Source organism: Eretmochelys imbricata, chromosome 24 (assembly GCF_965152235.1).
Source record: "Eretmochelys imbricata isolate rEreImb1 chromosome 24, rEreImb1.hap1, whole genome shotgun sequence".
NCBI lineage: Eukaryota > Metazoa > Chordata > Testudines > Cheloniidae > Eretmochelys > Eretmochelys imbricata.
Window position 1 is genome coordinate 1,777,275 of NC_135595.1, and position 15,390 is coordinate 1,792,664.

Below are 15,390 nucleotides of genomic sequence, written 5' to 3' on the forward strand. Positions count from 1 at the left end.
CTCATCAGTGACTCTGTCTCCATCCAAAGCAGATTTGTATTCTCCTACTTGTTTAGCTGTCAATTCAAAATGTACCGAAAGTGCAGCGCCTGCCACCATAGGCACATGGTCCGTGGCTGGAGCTCCAAGGCACCAGCATGATAACAGCCAATAAATAAATAATAAATAACCAGGATCCTTGCCCTGGCCCTGCCTGAAGCTTCTCCAACCCCTAGGTGTTCACAAATCATGAGTCAAGGCTTCCAAAACCCATGAGATTTAAACCAATAAATTAAACTGGGTTTGTGTTATTTGCCTTTTGGGTTCTGAGCCTTCTGGGTTGTGTTTTCCAGCTTTTCTCCTCAGCAACAAGGTCTAGAAGCTTGTTTTACTACTTTTAAAAGGAAGCTGAGATGCTTGGTGCCATCACCTGACTCCAGGAGCTGGGGCTTTAAGAAAAAAAAAACACCCACTGTGGTGGTAAAATTGCACGAGTTGGTATCCCAGGGTCCAAGATCTCTGTGAGGGGGAATGGAGGCGCTGCCCCCTGTCTGGTATGGAGTGCCGGTCCTGCTGACCTCCCTCCCTCCTTAGCCCAGGCACCGTGGCAGTGGGTCACTTCATGGCCTGTTTAGCAGCTCCAGCGGGCTCCAAGTTGCGGTGAAATCACTTGCGGGAACCGCAGGAACCACCATGTCGCACCCAGACGCCGTCGCACGGTGACACCGGGGCAGTGATGTCACACCCGAACAATGACGTCACACCCAGACGCCGTCGCACAGCGACACCGGGGCAGTGATGTCACACCCGAACAATGATGTCACACCCAGACGCCGTCGCACGGTGACACCGGGGCAGTGATGTCACACCCGAACAATGATGTCACACCCAGACGCCGTCTCGCGGCGACACCGACGCAGTGATGTCACACCCGAACAGTGATGTCACACCCAGACGCCGTCGCACGGTGACACCGGGGCAGTGATGTCACACCCGAACAATGATGTCACACCCAGACGCCGTCTCGCGGCGACACCGACGCAGTGATGTCACACCCGAACAGTGATGTCACACCCAGACGCCGTCGCACGGTGACACCGGGGCAGTGATGTCACACGCGAACAATGGTGTCACACCGAAACACCAGTGCAATGACATCACATCCAAACACCGCAGCTCAGTTACACTGGCAATGATGTTGCACCTGAACACCTTCAAGGCGATGATGTCACAGCCAAAGGCCTGCATGGTGGTGACGTCACAAGAAAACGCCCGCGAAGTAAAATAGGGCCCAGTTACTGCCCTGCACTAAAAAAAAACCACAACAAAAACAAGCTAGCAGAGGATGGTTTCGATCCATCGACCTCTGGGTTATGGGCCCAGCACGCTTCCGCTGCGCCACTCTGCTGCGCAATCAATTTCTGCCTCAAACTTCTACATATAGCTGTGCATCCCAGCGCTTGACATCCACGCATGCGTACTCGGCGCCCTGTGTGCCTCCCACCACCCGTTATTTTGCACACCCCCGCCTAGCGGTCATTACCCGTCCCTGCAGAGCGAGGCCATTCGGGGCACGCGCAGAGACCACAACCCGTTCGGCGCTCCAACGGCCCCGTCTTGGTCCCGCCCCGGGCCGGCCTGTGATTGGCCAACCCTCTGACGACTCTCGGCGCGTCACGACGGATGGGTGAGAAGACCAATGGCAACGCCGGAATCAGAGGGAGGGGGCCTCCGGGCTGGTCGCGCGGGAAGCGGCGCGCAGCCAATAGCCGGGCGGCTTGTTGGAGGGTGCGCAGCGCAGGCCGGCGGCGTCTCCTCTCCACAGCGGCGGCTTCCATTGTTCGGGTTCAGCGGGCGCCATGAGGTGAGGGGCGGCCAGGCTCGGGTCCCCCCTAAGCCCCGGCGGAGGGATCCCGCCGGCTGCAGCCCATGGGCGGGGGGCCCCGGAGAGGGGGGGCTGGATCCTGGGGCTGCCTGAGGGAGATGCTCGTGGGGGCTGGATCCTGGGGGGAAGGGAGCGGGGGGGGGCTGGATCCTGGGGGGAAGGGAGCGGGGGGGGCTGGATCCTGAGGGAGATGTTCGTGGGGGGGGGCTGGATCCTGGGGGGAAGGGAGCGGGGGGGGCTGGATCCTGAGGGAGATGCTCGGGGGGGGAGGGGGTTGCTGGGGAGAGAGGGCTGGATCCTGGGGGGAAAGGAGCGGGGGGGGGGCTGGATCCTGGGGGGAAGGGAGCGGGGGGGGGTTGGATCCTGGGGGGAAGGGAGCGGGGGGGGGCTGGATCCTGAGGGAGATGCTCGGGGGGGGAGGGGCGGGCTGAACCCGGGTGGGGAGGGGGCTGGATCCTGGGGATGCCTGAGGGAGATGCTCGGGGGGGGGGGTGCTGGATCCTGGGGGGAAGGGAGCGGCAGGGGGCTGGATCCTCAGGAAGATGCTCGTGGGGGGGGCTGGATCCTGGGGCTGCCTGAGGGAGATGCTTAGTGGGGGGAGAGGGTTGCTGGGGGGAGGGGGCTGGATCCAGGGGCTGCCCCCATGGGGAGTTTACGGGGAGGACCAGTGGGGGAGTTGCCCCCATGGAGTGGGTGAGGGGGGCAGTTCCTCTCCCAAAGCGGGGCTGCCCCCCTGGGGCGGGGTCTGCGGGCTCCTCGCCCTGCTGACGTGGGGCTGTCATCTTTCCCCAGGGGTGATCGAGGCCGTGGCCGTGGCGGGCGTTTTGGCTCCAGGGGTGGCCCTGGCAGCGGGTAAGTGCCGCTCTCTGTGTGAAGGGGGGGCTCTTGGAACCAGCTCTGGGGACGGCGGGGGGCTGGGTTGGCAGCTGTGAGCATCGCTGTCCAGAAATCTGGTGTCCCCCTCCAGCGGGGAGGTGTGGCGGGTCCTCGCCCTTGGGCCTGCTGGCTCTTCATGCTGTACAGGCAAAATACCCAGCCACTTCTGGATTGGTGGCCGACCGCCAACTTGTTGCAAACCAGTAGGAGGTAGAGGGAAAGAGGAGCTTTGTCCATACGCTATGAAGCAAAACCCCATAATCTTCCTGACGCTATGATCCTGTGTGTGGATGAGACCTCTAAGTACATACTGCACAGGCTAGAGCTGTCCTAAAGCTTATTAAGAGCTTTGCTTAGGTGGGATGCCTTCTAAACTGCTAAACACTTGATTGACAACCCCTCGGTTCAAACAGTGTTCTCTAGTAATACTGCTGCATAGTTGCTGGTGAATCTTGGATGGCCCCATTCTCTGCTATGGCAAGAGTCTAAACCAATGTATTAAACTGTGTTCAACCTCCTGTCTCCCAGGTAAAAAGGAATTTCAGCTTGTCCAACAGGGTAAGAAGTCCTCCCATGAGAGGCTGGGAAGAAGGGTTTACTTTTGTTTAGAACACCCTCCCAACCGGGGTGCAGGATTTGATGGACTAGTGGTTCAGACTGGTGTATGGTGTCTGCCCCATTATCACCTAGCAGTGAGTGGTTAACGTTGTCATAAGAACTCATCTTTGGCTTTTTCTTTTTTTAGGTTCAGGCCCTTTGTGCCACACATCCCCTTTGACTTCTATGTGGTGAGTAACCTGGCTTGGTTTAAGGCAGTCCATGGTATTGGCTGTATAAACCAGGTGTAGGAATGTTGTATTGCAATTATATTCTTGGTTTAAAAATAAACTTGATTTAAGGTGTGTCTTCACAGCATAGTTAGCCCACTTGAGTTAACTGCACTTGGGCTAGTCTACCTTAATAGCCCTAGTGAGACTGAGAGCAGCCACACTTCAAAACATTCAGTTACCCAGAGTGATTGGATTAGCTGCTGCTGAGTTGTTTTATAATTTGAGCTGTAGCATCCCCACTGCACTTAACCATTCATGGGCTAGCTGGGAGCTCAAACCACACCACATAATTTGAGCTGGACACTCCTGTGTGTGGACAAGAATCAAGTTAGGGGTAACTTGAGCAAACTGCTGTGAAGGCACACCCATAAAGTTCCCAGTACAAACCATGCAGGCTGTGGCATCTAATAGCTTAACTGCTAGTAGTCCAATATGAGACGGAGTTTGCTGAAAGCCAGAACTGCTGTTTGATTTTTGGCTAATTTTGAAGTAATCAAAGGGACCATAAGTGGCAAGTGTGTCTGTCCGGGTGTGGCAAATGGCAGTGGAGACACAAGGTGAAGGATAAACAGACTGGGGAGGGCTGGTTCTTATCATGACATACGGCCCACCAGTTAAGATCCAAACAGGGGAGAAAATATCTTTTCCCAACTCTGCTGCCTGTAGTCCAAACAAAGCATGAGTTACCTTGGCCAAGTTCCCAGAAGAAATCAGTGTATCCTCCAGACTCCTTCCCAGTCTTGGCCCTTCTCAGGATTAACAGGACTGCTTCATCTGCCTCCATCCCTTTTATTGGGGAGGTTTCCTCTTCCTTACAGCTGTTTCTATCCTCTCTTGAGTGCCTCTGCAGTAAAGATACACAGGTGGGGTCCTTGCCAAGGAGAAGGGATTAATGGTTTCCTTGCCTTCAAAGGTTGGGCTGTACACCCTGTCACAACAGTTACAAGGTTTGGATATATGTAAACAGGTACCCTTGTTCCGAGCTCAGGTACAGCAGCTGATGCGGTTTCCTTTTTTGCCTCCTTTTAATAAGGCTTTTCAGGATGGATCCTTCAGAATTTTTTTAATCCAGCCTCTCTCAACTCTCTTTTCATAGCTTTTGGTTCCCAAGCAGCTCTATGTAGAACACATGCTTTGTGGTGTTCGTGCACCAGTTCTAGTGGTTCTCTGTTGTTTGAGCCTGAGTGAAGACATGTAGGCAGGACTGAAGGTTTCCCTGCTCCACTGAAAATGAAATGCCCAACTTGGCTGCTACAGTGTAACAGCCATTAGCAGAAGGAAACACTTTGAAGTGACTAATGGATGTAAACAGTGGAGTTAAATGGAATAATCATATTTTCTTGTTGGTAAATGAGACACTCTGAAGACCTTGTCTCATTGGCACGACACCAGTCTGATGTCTGTTTACTCCCGTTTCAGTGTGAAATGGCCTTCCCTCGTGTGAAACCTGCCCCAGACGAGACGGCATTCAGTGAAGCCTTGCTGAAGAGAAACCAGGATCTGGCTCCCAATTCTGCTGAACAGGTTAATAAAACATGCATGCTGGGTGCTTGCCATTGGAAACATGTCAGAGTTCAAGGTGTTGCCAGGTTGCTTTTAGTAGAGCATTGACTTTGTTACTGTTGTAATGAGTACAAGAAATGATCCTCATATAAAGGGAGGGCTAGCTCCCTAGCCTGTTTCCTCTAACCCCAACTTGGGAGATGCATCTCCCGGGGTGGGTATTGTAGTCTGCAGTAGGATGATGGTGAGGGAAAATGCAACATTATTTGGAAAGTGGCTTCTAAACATACTTGAACTAACCTGTCTGTTACATCCTTTGTCTAAGTCGTATCCTTCCAAAGCTTGTGTATTTAGCTTGGTGTTTCCAGATTCCAGTCTGTTGCTGCCACAACCACTTTCTCTGATTCCTTTTCAGGCTTCCATTCTTTCTCTGGTGACTAAAATAAACAACGTGATCGACAACCTGATTGTAGCACCAGGAACTTTTGAAGTGGTGAGTCAGACGAGTTTGTTTGGAGAATGTATCCAGCAAGATGAGCCGGCAGATCAAGGAGACTGTCATGTTCTGATTGAGTTGCTCCTGCTTCAGTACAAGATCAGAATATTAGAGGCATAACTGATATTAAACTGGTTTTCTTCTGTCTGATTAAAGAGTCCATCTCACCTCTGGAGGGTGGGGTGCATAAGGGGACCATGCAAGTAGAGGAGTTGTTATTAACTCTTGGTTTGCTCCCACAAACCAGCAAATCGAAGAAGTCCGCCAAGTGGGGTCCTACAAGAAGGGCACCATGACAACGGGGCACAACGTGGCTGATCTGGTAGTGATCCTGAAAATCTTGCCCACATGTAAGTATTGGCTTCTCCTCTGCGGCTGATTGGGAGTGGTGGCCAGAATGAACGTGACTCTGTATTCCATTTCTCTCTCTAGTGGAAGCTGTTGCTGCCTTGGGAAACAAAGTGGTGGAAAGCCTGAGAGCACAGGATCCTACTGAAGGTCAGTAACTTAACTTGCAGCATGAAGGGGACGCAGGTGAGCAGGATAAGCAATGACACTGATGCTCTCTGATAAATAGGGAGACGCTCCCTTTGGCTGGGGCTCCTTCATGCACAAACCAGTGCAAAGCTGAGACAGCTAAGAGAAATCCAGTGTAATGTCGAGGCTGAGACCAGCCTCCATGCTTCTATTTGCCCTCTGTATCTTGGGCTCAGCTGTGTGGGGTCTCACGACCCCTTCTGAGTAACTGTCTTGCTCTCTTTCTCCCTCAGTCCTGACCATGTTAACCAACGAGACTGGCTTTGAGATTAGCTCTGCTGATGCCACGGTGAAGATCCTCATTACCACTGTGCCCCCCAACCTTCGCAAGCTGGACCCAGAGCTCCACTGTAAGGAAACCTCTCAGAACTTATTTGGCTGCTTAGTTAGTGTGAAGGGATGGGGAGCTTCTATTTGTCCACTGCAGAACCACTCTGTTTACCCAGAGACCTGCTAGAGGATTTTTTTTGGGGGGGGGGGGGGAGGGGGGTTACAGCTTGCTTGATGATTCTGTGCCCCACAGCAGTGACAATCCAGAGCATGTTTACAGGAGCAAGGGGAGGAGCTTGCTTTACTGTGGGCTGACTCTCCTCAAATGTTCTGAATCAAACTCTGTCTGTCTCTCCTCTTCCAGTGGATATCAAAGTGCTGCAGAGTGCTCTGGCTGCCATCCGACACGCTCGCTGGTTTGAAGAGAACGCTTCTCAGTCCACGTACGTTTCTTTGCAGCTGGGAGGCCTTACTGACCTAGCCTTCTCTGTTTGCAGTGAACAGGCAATTTCCCCTTTGGGGAAGGGGCTTTCATCACCAGTCCCATACTCCTTGAGGTAGCGATGTGCCGGAGCCCTGTCTAGCCAGACAGGGATATAACACCGGAGATCAAGCCCAGCTCTAATACTGCAGGGACATAGCAGTCTGCCTTCACTTGGATCTACCCAGGCCACCACCCCATACCTGCACGCGCAGGGGCATTTGCCTCCCCTGCTCGGCCAACCGTTTCTAACGAAGTGTTAGCTAGCAGAGTAACTGGTAGAGGAAAAGCTTTGGGTTCTTCCAGAGCTGATGCTGGGCAGAGGTGCAGTGTGTGGGCCCAGACCCCGAAAGCAGCCCCATCCCTAATATTCTAGACAGGCCTTGGCAGCCAGCAAGAGGTCTGAGCCCTGTGAAACCCTCTGAGCATTGTTCTTTAAAACATCGTCTTCCAGGGTGAAAGTCTTAATCCGATTGCTGAAGGACTTGAGAATCCGATTCCCTGGCTTCGAACCCCTCACTCCATGGATCCTCGACCTTCTGGTATGTGAGTGGAAGGGGGCTTTGATCTAAAAGGCACAGTTTCCATACAGACACTTTCACCCTGATCTGCTCTGCTACTGTGACTTCCCTGGCCAACGTTCGGAGGGATATGGTGGGTCTGCAGCCCCAGCCCCTGAATCCCAGCGGCAGCTCAAGTAGTCAAGTCCCACAGATTTTGTCGCTTCCTGCAGGAACAGGAGCTTTAAAACTGATCTTTCATAAACACTCCCTTGTGTCTAACAACTTCCTTCCTTTACCTTCAGGGACACTATGCTGTGATGAACAACCCTACCAGGCAGCCCTTGGCTCTCAACGTCGCATACAGGTATGTGTGCCGCAGATAAAGCGAATGTCAGCTTGGAAATCTCGCCTCTGCTGCTGGTGCTTTGGGCTCTGGTTTCTCCAGACTGTTTCATGCTGCGTGAACACCCTTGTCACTTCTTGAGAACCTCCTGAAACGAGCAGTTTGCTGCTGTGTGTATCCAGTTGCGGCATTGGCCAGTACCGTCAACACAGGACTTCTTACCTTGAGCTCTCGAGTCTAAATCCTTTCAAATATGGTGACAAAGCAAACTCACGGCCTGTTGAGAACACCTTGAGTTGCTGCCACACACACTTATGCCATGTTAGGAGTGTGTTACCTTGGACTACTTTCCTTAGAGCCTAGTGCTAAACTTATTCCATGCCACTCTGGCTACTCACGCCATGGCTCAGCGAGACAATTGTGGCAAATATGCTGGGGATTAGTGTCTAATGTGTAGAACTGAGTTGCTAAACACCTGACTGCCCTACAGGCGCTGCCTTCAGATCCTGGCAGCTGGGCTGTTCCTCCCTGGATCTGTTGGGATCACCGATCCCTGCGAGAGTGGAAACTTCAGAGTCCATACAGTCATGACCCTCGAACAACAGGTGAACTAATCTTTGTGCACGCAGCCTCCCTGAGGCTGGGGTTGTGGGAATATCCTGGCCCCATGGCCTTCTGTAAAGGGGCAAATCTCCAAGAGACCTGGAGCTAGTGCGCTAGTGGGTTTTCTGGCTGCGTTTATCCCCTCAGGCTAGTTCAGCTGCCACCCATGGGCTTCCAGCCTGGGGCTCAACCTTTCCTGTCACTGGGGTTAGAGCAGGAGGGTGGTGTGACCCTGGGTGCAGCGTGAAAGAGGGTTTAGGACCCCTGAGGCAATAGTCTGGGAAGCTGCCGCTTCCACCAGTCTTGGTGGTGGGACGCAGTTCGTAGGCAGGAGCATGCCTCGCTGAGTAAAATCAAAGACCAGCAGAGTCAGAGTCTTAATTCAAATTAAACTGTAAGAGGGAAGAGCAAACAAAAGTCTTCATACCACCCCGTCCTGGGGAGAGGAGAGCCAAGCCATAGCCCTGTGTCTATGTCATATCTGCCGCTGTCAAGTTGGCTTCAGAGTAGCAGCCATGTTGGTCTGTATTCACAAAAAGAAAAAGACTTGTGGCACCTTAGAGACTAACAAATTTATTTGAGCATAAGCTACAGCTCACTTCATCGGATGCATTCAAGTAGGTTACCCCAGCTGAGCTGCTACAGCATGTTCCCTCTGCATGGGGCAGTAAGATCAGGCTCCTAGGGCTAAAACAAGGCCACGCTGAGAACGCGTGATGCACTACTGGAAAGCTACTGCCTCTTTCCCAGGAGCCTGTAACGCAGGCCATCTCATGGGCTGAGCCAAACGCTCTAATGCCTGGATGATGTATCTGATATACAACACCAGCAAGAGAGCTAGTCAGAAAGGCTCAACTCCCCAGTGTGGGGGGACTCATTCTCTACTCTCTTGTCATAGGACATGGTGTGTTACACGGCACAGACGCTCGTCCGAATCCTCTCGCATGGAGGTTACAGGAAGATTCTTGGACAAGAGGGGGATGCCAGCTGTAAGTAGGGGCTTGGTGGCTTGTGACTGCTGGTCAGCATGGCCAGGAAGTGCTGGGGCTTTATTTGGAGACACCGCAGGGAGGATGTGGAAGGCTGAAGACTTAAGGAAATGCTGGTGGGGGCTTACCTGAGCGTATGGCAGAAGAGACCAATCCCATATGGCTTGACTTGGTCAGACTCTGCAAATCAAGCATGCAGGCAAACCTAGCCAGTGACCTGACAAGTATATGCCTGGTCCCTGCATGGTGGAGGCTGTTGCTAGAACTTGGGAGCAGCCTCTTGCCTTGAAACCTGACAGCTTACCCTTGAGGAAAGAAGGGGGCAAATGTAAGGGGCTTGCTGATGCCACTTGGTAAGTGTAAGTCACTAGGGGTCTGCTGTCAGCTTCCTGTAACAGCTGCAGCGGGAGGAAAAATGGCAGGGGGCTCTGGGTTACTTCAGCTGGTCCCCCTCTTTGTTACTGGACTGTTCTGAGGAATGCTCTGGGGTTAGGGTATTGGCGATCTTACGCTGGCACGCCCCTGCGCTGCCTGCTGACATGACTTCTGTTTGCTTTGCAGACCTGGCCTCTGAAATGTCCACTTGGGATGGGGTGATAGTCACTCCTTCAGAGAAGGCTTATGAGAAGCCTCCGGAGAAGAAGGAAGGGGAGGAGGAAGAGGAGAATCAAGAAGAAACAGCTGCAGGAGAGGAGGAGGAGAGCATGGAGACTCAGGAGTGACCTGCCCAGGTAAAGACAGCAAGGTGGTGTCAGTCTGAGGCTGCCCACACAGATGTATTTGGGGGGCACTTCCACCTGGAACTCAAGGGTCCCAGCCTGGTTCTAGTGTCTGGGGCTGCACCATCCCCATCCCACTTCTAAAATGCCTGAGACCATAAGAAGTGGAAACTAACAGTCCAACTTGGTGCTGCTTGCACATATCTAAGCCAGCTCAGGTGGCTTACCTGCAGTATTTGAGTCTAACACTGTAGGGAAGTCCCTAAGCTTAAACTGGCTGTGATGCAGGACGATCGGGCACTTCTCTCTGCTTGGCTAGTGAGCCACAGTTAATGTGATCAGGCCAGCTCCCTGGGAATTAGGTAATCATATGGGAAAGAGGTGATAGAAGCTTATCTCCGCTGCTGTAACTCACTGGAGACAGCCAGCTGCTGCTCTTACATTAGTGAGATCTTGCCCCTCTCAGGCAGGGGCAGAGCAAGACTCCTTTCTGCACCTGAGCACTCTGCAAAGGCTGGTACAAGCTCCGGCCTCACCTGCATTCTGATGTGGTGTTTGCTTGGCTCTTGTAGTTTGACCCTCACCTGTAAAGCATCCTGCTGGCCGAAGCACCTGAAGAATCTCGTCTAGGTCCTCAACTACCTGTCCCGTTGAACGACGTGAACAGTCCTTTGTATTTTGTCTTGGTTTTTATAGGTTATATTAAAATGGTTCCTCCTTTTAAGCGCCTATCTGCTCTAATTTGTATGTGGGCAAACAACCTTCTCCCCTCCCCAGTCGGAGGCTTGTGTAAAGGGGGGCATTCCAGATCTTGGAGGAGCTGAAACTGGTCCATCCATCCACTCAAGAGCTGCATTTCACCACTGCGGGCTTTGGGAAAGCAGCCTGCCCAGCTAGTGCTGGATCTCCATGGCTGCAGCCAGCATGAAAAGACGCTTAGAGGGATGTGACAGTCCTGAGTCACTCTGTACTTAGGGACCGAATGGCTAGGCAGCAGTTCTGCGGAAAAGGACCTAGGGGTTACAGTGGACGAGAAGCTGGATATGAGTCAGCAGTGTGCCCTTGTTGCCAAGAAGGCCAATGGCATTTTGGGATGTATAAGTAGGGGCATAGCGAACAGATCGAGGGACGTGATCGTCCCCCTCTATTCGACATTGGTGAGGCCTCATCTGGAGTACTGTGTCCAGTTTTGGGCCCCACACTACAAGAAGGATGTGGATAAATTGGAGAGAGTCCAGCGAAGGGCAACAAAAATGATTAGGGGTCTAGAACACATGACTTATGAGGAGAGGCTGAGGGAGCTGGGATTGTTTAGCCTGCAGAAGAGAAGAATGAGGGGGGATTTGATAGCTGCTTTCAACTACCTGAAAGGGGGTTCCAAAGAGGATGGCTCTAGACTGTTCTCAATGGTAGCAGATGACAGAACGAGGAGTAATGGCCTCAAGTTGCAGTGGGGGAGGTTTAGATTGGATATTAGGAAAAACTTTTTCACTAAGAGGGTGGTGAAACACTGGAATGCGTTGCCTGGGGAGGTGGTGGAATCTCCTTCCTTGGAAGTTTTTAAGGTCAGGCTTGACAAAGCCCTGGCTGGGATGATTTAACTGGGAATTGGTCCTGCTTCGAGCAGGGGGTTGGACTAGATGACCTTCAGGGGTCCCTTCCAACCCTGATATTCTATGATTCTATGGCTTTTGCTTTCCTCTAGAGCAGGGGTGGCCAAACTGTGGTTCATGCAACTCTTTTACAGTTGAAATGGGGCTTGTGGAGCTCCCCATGCCTTCCCCCATTCTCCACCTACCAGACTTAGAGGGGGAGCTCCAGACCTCTGCCTTGCAGCGGGGTGGTGGGGTATGGGGTTTGGGGCTTCAGGAGGAGTGGGGCTGAAGCACTGAGCCCTGGCAGGCAGGCCCCAGCTCTTGAACTTCTCAGGATTGTTGTATGCAGCTTGGAGGGTCAGTAAGTTTGGCCACCTGGCTCTAGAGAATGCTGTGTCTGTCAAAGCTGTGCCCTCCCCCAGCCTCTCGGTTCCCCCGGGCGGGAGAGGACAGTCTGTACAGCAGGACATGATCACCCAGCTCTAGCAGAGGAGCCCTCCTCAGATCACTCACCCTTTGTAAGCACGAGGCAGTTTATTACTGTACCACCTACAAGACTAGTAATACATTGTACAGGGGTCCCTCCACTCTATGAATGGCGCTCCTATTAGTGCAAGCCACCTGTATGCACCTTGGGGGCAGCTGGGCTGATACCGTGAAAGAGGCACTTGCAGGTGCTGCCTACCTCCCCCAACCCCAGTGGATGACAAAGAAAGCATCAGTGCCAGCAAAGGGCCACCTGCCCAGTTTGCTGAGGTCTCCCCGAAAGCAGCAGGAGCAGCTCTCTTCCCCCCTCCCACACCCAGCTGTGCATCTCTCCCATGCTGTCCCCCCCAGTATCTTCAGCCCTGCACGTAAGATGGTAGACCAGTTCCTGCAGGGCCAGATACTCTCACCCCCCCACTCATAGTACCAGTTCCAGAATCCATTTGGCAGAAGTCACAAAGCACCAGCCTGCCCAGCCAGGCTCTCCCCACGCTTCACTTGCTGGGAGTAGCCGCCTGATGCCTCCAGGATGGCCTTCCTGCGGGCAGTCTCCTTGGCCACGTTATGATTGAGTCTCCTCAGCCGTTCCTGCATGGGGGGGGGGAGGTAATGCTCATGTAGCAGCGTGCCCCTGGTCAGTTGCCTAAGCCAAGGAAACGCTGCCTCTCTTCCCCTGTAGCCCTGGCCAGACCCACAGCTGCACGAGAGTGTGACGTCTCCTACTCCCTTTGAAATGGATTCCTTCCTATAGGCAGGCTCTGGAGGGTATCGCCCTCTATACTTCCTAGCACACATGGGCTAGTGACCCAGGCTGATAACCAGGAGCCAGGGATTCTCTCAGAACGTGGAGCTGCTCATTTCCATCTTTAAATAGCTACCTCTGGGGGACTGAAAGTACTGGTCAGTTCCCAAAAGGCAGCTCTCAGTGCAGTACCCGGGGCTCTGGGGCAGGGCCAAGGACAAGGAGATGCTCCCCCCACTCAGTAATCCTCAGAGAGTAGCAGTGGGGCTGTTCAGGCAGGAGAAGCAAACGAATTCTGCGGGGGGGCCCCAAGGAGGCGATGACGGTAACTCGTGCTCCGTCAAGATGCCACACCAAGAGGTGTCCCCAAGGCCTGCGGATGCCATCCTGCGCCAGCCAGGCAGGCTCACAGCCGAGTGCGTGGTAGAGCCTGGAGCAGCTTTTGGGAGAAGTCAGTGCAACTCTCAGCCCCTCCATATCAGCCGGGGGTGGGGGTGCCTGAAGCAGACAGGGGTTTGTTCTCAGACTCTCTCGCACCTGCAGAGCCCAGCAGGGTCCCACGTACCCACCTGGGCATTCTGCAGGATATTGTTGACCAGCACAACTCGGCGGCGGGCATTCAGCAGCTTCTTCACGTATGGGTCCAAGTCGAGCGCAACCTTCTGGTCCTCGTTGATCCTGCAAAGCTCTGAGGGAAGGGATACTGAACTGCCAGTGGGAACCCCCCGTCCCCAAACCCCACCTGAATCAGCCCCACACGGAACACAGCAGGCCCTTCCTGCTACTTCACAGCCAGAGAATGGCCCTGCTAAGCCAAATCCGGGCCCAGGGCAGGACTGGCCCTGCAATCGGTTTCCCCGGGCTACAGCCAGCCAGCCTGAGCAATGGGGCTCCCAGCCAGCGGGGCTTCCCTAGGGAAGCGTGTCCCCTGGCCAACACCTGTTGCCATTAGTTACCTTCCCTGACATTCAGCCCGGCTTCCTGTGTTCGGTGCCACCCCGCACTGCGTTTCTGCTTCCCCTACGTGCCCCACTCTGGCCAAACCACCCCCCCTTGGGGATTGCACCCCCTTCAGGCCGCTCAGCCGGCACCGAACCCAGCGGGACACGCCCGTTGCCCAGCCAGCCCCACTGCTGTTCCCTGGGCACCGGGCTGGGTGCTGCCCTGTGGCCTCACCTGTGGCCAGGTTATCGATGTGCTCCCGAAGCTCCACCTGGCTCTCCCTGGGGAAGCACAAAGGCAATCAGTCAGCGCTGCTCCCGAGAGGGGGCTGCCCCCCTGGCCCCGGTCCACCAAAGGGGAGCCAGAAACAACCTCCCAGTGAGGCCTGCACAGACCCATCCCTGGGGAGCCTCTGGGTGACCCCCAGCCTGGGCAACACCCCCAGCACCAGGCTCAGCCCCTGGGCCCCCAACACCATCCGGCACTGAGCTCAGCCCCGCTGATGGGGTGAGATCCCAGCTGTGGCTAGCCTACCCTCAGCCCCCGCCCCGGGCCCCAGCCCTCTGCCCCCCCAGGCACCTCCCTTCATCCAACCCCTCCCCGCCCCCCAGGCACACCTCATCGTCCAGCCCCCCAACCCCTCCCCGCACCTCTCCCCTCCCTGGCCCCAGCCCCCTCCCGCCCCCCCAGGCACCCCCCGTCATCCAGCCCCCCAACCCCTCCCCGCACCCCTCCCCTCCCTGGCCCCAGCCCCCTCCCGCCCCCCCAGGCACCCCCCGTCATCCAGCCCCCCAACCCCTCCCCGCACCTCTCCCTCCCTGGCCCCAGCCCCCTCCCGCCCCCCCAGGCACCCCCTGTCATCCAGCCCCCCAACCCCTCCCCGCACCTCTCCCCTCCCTGGCCCCAGCCCCCTCCCGCCCCCCCAGGCACCCCCCGTCATCCAGCCCCCCAACCCCTCCCCGCACCTCTCCCCTCCCTGGCCCCAGCCCCCTCCCGCCCCCCCAGGCACCTCCCCTCATCCAGCCCCCCAGCCCCTCCCTGGCCCCAGCGCCCCCCGGCCGCTCCCCCCAAGAGGCACCTGACGGCGTGCACGTGCGCGTCGAGCTGGCGCGCGGCCGGGCGCAGGAATTCCAGCAGCCCCTCGGCGAAGAGGTCGCGCGCCCCGGGCCCCGGGGTCCCCGCGCCAGGCCCCAGCAGCGCCGCCATCGCCCCGCCCCGCCCGCCGCCGCGCAGCCTGCCGGGAAGCGGCATGCCCGCGCAGAGCCCGCCGGGAAATGCAGTCCCGGGGCGGTGTCCCCGTCGCAAAGGCCTCTGGGAAATGCAGTCCCGGGGCTGTGTCCCCGTCGCAAAGGCCTCTGGGAAATGTAGTTCCCCAGGGGGAAGAACTCACAGCTCAGATACTCCTTAGTCATGGGGAGGCGGGGGAGGGCGACCCCCCCCCGCAGCCAGAGCCAGCGCTGCCCCCCTGGGTAGGAGCTCCCCCCGCCCCCCAGTGCAGCGCTGAGCACACAGGGCATCCTCCCCAGGCCCCCCTGGGGTTCCCTACCAGGTTTCCCTACTGGCGGGGGGGGGCAGCATTAGCCCCCCGGGGCCCAGGGCAGAAAGCCGAAG

At 55.5% G+C, this 15,390-nt stretch overlaps 2 protein-coding genes and 1 non-coding gene across 3 annotated transcripts; 1 reads left to right on the plus strand and 2 right to left on the minus strand.

Annotated features, from left to right (window-relative positions):
* Window positions 1-1,315: 1,315 nt before the first annotated feature.
* Window positions 1,316-1,387, minus strand: TRNAM-CAU (transfer RNA methionine (anticodon CAU)). The gene has a single exon. It is a non-coding gene; the product is annotated as a tRNA-Met (tRNA).
* Window positions 1,388-1,736: 349 nt separating this feature from the next.
* On the plus strand, window positions 1,737-10,738 carry ILF2 (interleukin enhancer binding factor 2). Its single transcript, XM_077840978.1, has 15 exons — window positions 1,737-1,843; window positions 2,657-2,716; window positions 3,486-3,528; window positions 4,990-5,094; window positions 5,489-5,566; window positions 5,817-5,919; window positions 6,002-6,067; window positions 6,340-6,456; window positions 6,741-6,819; window positions 7,312-7,399; window positions 7,663-7,724; window positions 8,194-8,308; window positions 9,205-9,295; window positions 9,857-10,026; window positions 10,587-10,738. The coding sequence occupies exons 1-14, from the start codon at window positions 1,839-1,841 to the stop codon at window positions 10,015-10,017; spliced, it is 1,173 nt and encodes a 390-aa protein (XP_077697104.1). The 5' UTR covers window positions 1,737-1,838; the 3' UTR covers window positions 10,018-10,026; window positions 10,587-10,738.
* On the minus strand, window positions 8,863-14,992 carry SNAPIN (SNAP associated protein). The gene is made up of 4 exons (XM_077840979.1): window positions 14,858-14,992; window positions 14,014-14,060; window positions 13,407-13,525; window positions 8,863-12,683 (listed from the first exon to the last, which is right to left on the minus strand). The coding sequence occupies exons 1-4, from the start codon at window positions 14,983-14,985 to the stop codon at window positions 12,549-12,551; spliced, it is 429 nt and encodes a 142-aa protein (XP_077697105.1). The 5' UTR covers window positions 14,986-14,992; the 3' UTR covers window positions 8,863-12,548.
* Between the last annotated feature and the right edge of the window lie 398 nt (window positions 14,993-15,390).